The 4,953-nt window shown below is 36.0% G+C and overlaps 1 protein-coding gene across 3 annotated transcripts in view; it reads left to right on the top strand.

Annotated features, from left to right (window-relative positions):
• Nucleotides 1-1,395: 1,395 nt before the first annotated feature.
• Nucleotides 1,396-4,953, top strand: part of LOC116671390 (voltage-dependent anion-selective channel protein 2) — a 4,795-nt gene continuing 1,237 nt past the window's right edge. For 2 of the 3 annotated variants that reach the window (XM_032502627.1, XM_032502626.1), the window contains exons 1-7: nt 1,396-1,625; nt 2,756-2,861; nt 2,955-3,004; nt 3,960-4,112; nt 4,200-4,252; nt 4,355-4,582; nt 4,760-4,910. In XM_032502627.1, coding sequence (XP_032358518.1) covers nt 2,780-2,861; nt 2,955-3,004; nt 3,960-4,112; nt 4,200-4,252; nt 4,355-4,582; nt 4,760-4,910 — 717 coding nt within the window. In that variant the 5' untranslated portion in view covers nt 1,396-1,625; nt 2,756-2,779. The remainder of the gene's footprint in view (nt 1,626-2,755; nt 2,862-2,954; nt 3,005-3,959; nt 4,113-4,199; nt 4,253-4,354; nt 4,583-4,759; nt 4,911-4,953) is intronic. The other variant, XM_032502628.1, reaches the window with a different exon arrangement.

Below are 4,953 nucleotides of genomic sequence, written 5' to 3'. Positions count from 1 at the left end.
TTTTAAATCATCGTACAGTGTAAATGATAATCTTTGACATTGAGCTGTAGTAATCGTTCTTGAAAAGGATCCTTAAATTTGTATGTATTTGTTAATATTAATTTATTTCGTAACAGTCAATAGGTATTTTTATATTTCATACAGTGTTACAGCAACATGCACATGGAGAAATATGTTTACAGTTGCTCTTAACTATGTATTTATTTGAAACAATGTGCTTTTTAAGTGTAATGCGGATTTCAGATGGCCTCTACATTCTCATTGAGAGTGAAACTTGTAGTAAGAGAGATGTTGTAATTGATGTTGTCATTACATTATGTCAGAAACATAGTAGAGACATGGTTATTCTACATGGAGATGGCAGTATACAACACATCCTTTCATTGTGAAATGATGCTGGTGTTCACATGCTCATGAAAAAACCTGTTTTGTGTCTTGTTCAGTCATTTCCATCATTAAAGAGCTGAAATTTAAAGAACAGTTTCTGAACTTATTTCCCCCTCGGCCCCTTATACTAAATATGCATTATTATTAGGCTTAGACTGTGCGTAGTCTTCAGCGTGAGAAATGATCAGTCTAGAGAGAGAATGTTTAGTTTTTTTAATTGTTAAGTGACTAGTCATTTCAGCATTAATCTCAGTTTTCCATTTTCCGTTCAATTAAAATACCAATTTCTTTCAGTGTTAGGAATCTAGCTTCTTGACTGAAGGTTTTGTCTCACCTCCCACTTCGTAATTTATCAAAACAGAGCTATAGATTACTAATATAGCAATATGATTTACATTACACTTGCTTTTTTCTATATAGCAAAATGATCATTATGTTGAGAAACAATTGTTACTTCTTTGCCATTGTTTGATGGCGTTATTTATACTAGGGTAGATACACATAATTTAACAAAACTACAAAGATCTGTGGACTGACACCAAAGTTAACTTTGGGCATGTTTGACAGTTACTGACTAATTATGATATCAATAATATGAAAACTAAAAAGTGGTTAAATAAAGTATTAGAGTTGTGAAATTACTGTATGTTTGATATTAATTAATGTTTTATATTTTCACGTTTCCCTGCTATTGTTATTGTCGTTTTTTGTTTGTTCCTAATACAAATAAAAGTTAAGTAAAACGTTAGTATCTATGGTTAATATTTACAGTCTGTGGTTAGGATCATAGACCGTTAATATTAATTCAATATACGGTCTATTCTTCTTTAACTGTGTATGGTTGGATGGAGGCATGGACAGTTAAATGGAGGAGGATCTTTGACGTTACATTAGCGCATTGGTTACTATGGTGATGTATGGGTCTTCCACTTGCCGGTGTGCGGGTAGCACACATTTGGCCTAAAAAATGTTGACTCTTGCAAATGACAAAAATTACGTGTATTATGCAAAGCATAACCAATTTACTAACTGATAATTACAAAATCATCATCTCGATCCGATTTTAGACAGGCACAAAATAAACAGCTATATTTAGGGTCCTGCGGCGCCGAGGTCAGGAGGAGGGTGTTTTGTTGCGGTGTCTCCTCCATATCGTCCTACGCCGGTACTTGTCGCTTTTCCTCCGTCTTTTCTATCAAACAAGTTGACAGCAACATCTTCGACAACAGTAATACTTGGTAAGAAATAAGCCGTGTAATTACTTAGGTTGCTCAAGTTCTACTTCGTGTGAATGTCGGTTAAATGGTTGTCAAAGGTCCAATTTGCTAGCTAGCTAGCTAGAAAACGCCCGCTACCACCCTCGTGTGTTCAACCCTAGTTTTATACAGTCTACGGTTCAAGCTCCTTTAAAATAATGTAGCAGGCAGGCACAAGTGATAGTGTAATATTTCTTATAATTTACTTTTTGAATAGTAAAAATTATGAACGAGCAATCCTCAACTGCGTATGCATAATTCATATACAATCCTAATTCTGTTGCATATTCCCCATTTTATCCCAAATGTTATTTTACAAACAGCTGCTTTGATATTTAATTCAGTGGTAGAAAAATACAATTCAGTTATGTCTTTCCAGATATGGTATCACACCTTTTATCCTTTATCCGTTAAATAGACAGTTTCAAGCTTCCGGTCTAACCTTGACAATGAGGAAACGTAACAACCGAATCTGAAAGTAATGGAGACAGTACTGTACCAAGTGTCTTGGTAGTACAACTAGTTGAAGTCCAGTGACGGCATATTATAATTATTCAATAAAAGAATTGGTGTTTAAAAATGACTTAAATAAAACCAGTAACTAATTGTAGTCAAAACTGTAGCCAAGGTTTTAGAAAACTACTTGTTGGATTTTTCAATCTGCAGTTCTCTCATTTTTTTTTGTTGCTTTTATATATTTGCTATTTAATTATTTCCCATCAAGAAGTTCTAAATTCTGTTTTTAGGCTTCTCCATCTTGCAATACAATTCTCATGGGGAGATACTGTCTCCTATTTCTCCTATTATTTTTTTTAATTTAAGTAAATAGAGTATAAAAAGAAAAAAAATTGACTATAAAATACCATTTTCCCTCAAAGTGGCTATAATGTTATGTTATGTTAATTCCTAGTAAAGATAACCAGGACATGACCTCAGCGTCATTAATGGTAGCTACAGCCCTGGTTGTTTTTAAACGTTGACATTTTTATCCTTTTTTACAGTTTTAAGATGCATAGTTTTCTGACTTTTATGTAAATGCTTAGTTTTGGTCATTAAGTGCATTTAGGGTTTTTTTCTCAATTACGCTCTCTGAAATGTCCTTTTTCTGACAGGCAAAATGGCAGTTCCTCCAACATATGCAGACCTTGGAAAATCAGCAAAGGACATCTTCAATAAGGGATATGGTAACTGGAAGCAAGATAAAAGGCAGTTTTATAAGTGTGTATTTATTGACCCTCAGAGGACAGGCCGGCTGTTTTGAAATTAATTACCAAACCCAGTAAGTAGTTCTCACTGTTCTTGTCCTTGCAGGTTTTGGACTGGTCAAGCTTGATGTGAAGACAAAGTCTTCAAGTGGAGTGGTGAGTTTAGCGGTTACTATAAATATACAGTAGTGCATTGCAGGTATTGAAATCAAGATGGCCGAAAGCCTACATATCACACAAAAATATTCTTGAAACTGCACTTTCACATGTCTCTTTGTAGTTTTGCTCGTTTAAAGCTAAGGTACTTGTACTTGCACTTACTAATTGTTGTCTAAAGTTTCAGGGTTGAAAGCACTTAATTGGAAGTCACTTTTATCCAAAGCATCAGCTAAATGACATGTAATGTATTATCAACTGGTTTCAGGTTATCACAGATAATGGTCTCAGCATATACATCGGCCAATGAGTGTAGAGAGAGTGCAGTACCGAAAAGCCAATGTGTTTAATGTGATTTAGAAACAATTTGTCCATCAGACATTAATTACAAAGTTTCAGGGATCATTATTGAAAATCTTTGTTCATGTTATGTGTTTAGGTTGAAAAATTAATATCCAGGGTTTCCCCCAGTGTTTTGCAAGCCTGGTGGGCGCCTGAGCCTCAGCCACTGGGAATCTTTTTTTTTTTAATGTATTTCTTTTTGAAACTACAGGTACAGAAAGGTGGCTTGGTTGAAAACTTCTCCATTTAGCACAGACTTAATATAGGGCCTTATGAAATCTTTTTTTAAATTCTAAATTTTTGCTATTCCATCCGTGATTCTCTTATTACAGAAACTATTGGGCTCTACAATAATACTGCCTTCAGTCTGTGACTGGCCCCAGCCGGGCCCTCGTCAAAAACAAACAAACACTTGCCACCAGGCTAAACAGCTTTTCTGGGGGGAGACCCTGATACCAGCCGATTTATAGTAAAAAAAAAAAAAACTCTGTTAATATTAGCATCTGATTTTACTGTGTTTACTCCCAACTGAAGTGTTACTGTAGTAGATATACTCATCAAACCTGCTGTACTGTTTCCAGGTATGGTTCATTTCCTCTTGTATGCACTTTAGGAGTTTAAAACGTCCGGCTCATCCAACGTAGACACCAGCAAGGTTACCGGGACCCTGGAAACCAAATACAAGTGGGCTGAGTATGGGCTGACCTTCTCAGAGAAGTGGACCACGGAAAACACACTTGGAACTGAAATTTGTGTTGAGGATCAGGTAAATTGAAAACTTTATTTTGCTAATCATCCCACTAATGCAACGGCTCTAAATTAAGTGTGTGACTGATGGAATGATCTTCTTTAGATCACCAAAGGGCTGAAACTTACTTTTGACACTACGTTTTCACCAAATACTGGGTAAACTACAGGTTTTATATGTTAATTGTAAAACCAATCATTGTAAAAAGAACATCTAACTTTTTTCTAACTCACTTTTCATTTTCTTTTTAAATTTCACAGCAAGAAGAGTGGCAAGGTCAAGACGGCTTACAAAAGGGAATACTTTAATGTTGGTGTTGATGTAGATTTAGATTTTGCTGGTCCTACGATCCATGGAGCAGCAGTGGCCGGCTACGAGGGCTGGCTGGCTGGCTACCAGATGACGTTTGACTCAGCCAAATCAAAGATGACCCAGAGCAACTTTGCCGTTGGTTACAAGACTGGAGACTTCCAGCTCCACACCAATGTGTACGTTTTAGGATCAACAAATATTTGAACCAAGCGAGATGAGTAACTTTACTGTAGAGTAATACAAATAGCTTTCCAAAATCTCACTGATCTAATGATCATGTGGTATTTTTGTCACATGAAACAGTTAAAATGCAAGGTATGTTGCTAATTATTTTAGGCTTTTTTCTCTCTCAGAAATGATGGTTCAGAGTTTAGTGGATCCATTTACCAGAAGGTAAACGACAATCTAGAGACTGCTGTTAATCTTGCCTGGACAGCAGGGAGCAACGGCACTCGCTTTGGAATTGCTGCCAAATACCAGTTAGACTCCAGTGCCTCCATTTCAGTAAGTGTCGTATATATATTTTTTTACCTCCCCCAAAGAATTT

The sequence above is a fragment of the Etheostoma spectabile genome, chromosome 21, assembly GCF_008692095.1.
Source record: "Etheostoma spectabile isolate EspeVRDwgs_2016 chromosome 21, UIUC_Espe_1.0, whole genome shotgun sequence".
In the NCBI taxonomy this organism is placed as follows: domain Eukaryota; kingdom Metazoa; phylum Chordata; class Actinopteri; order Perciformes; family Percidae; genus Etheostoma; species Etheostoma spectabile.
The sequence above is the reverse complement of the archived record's forward strand: the minus strand, read 5'-3'. Positions and strand labels throughout refer to the sequence as shown.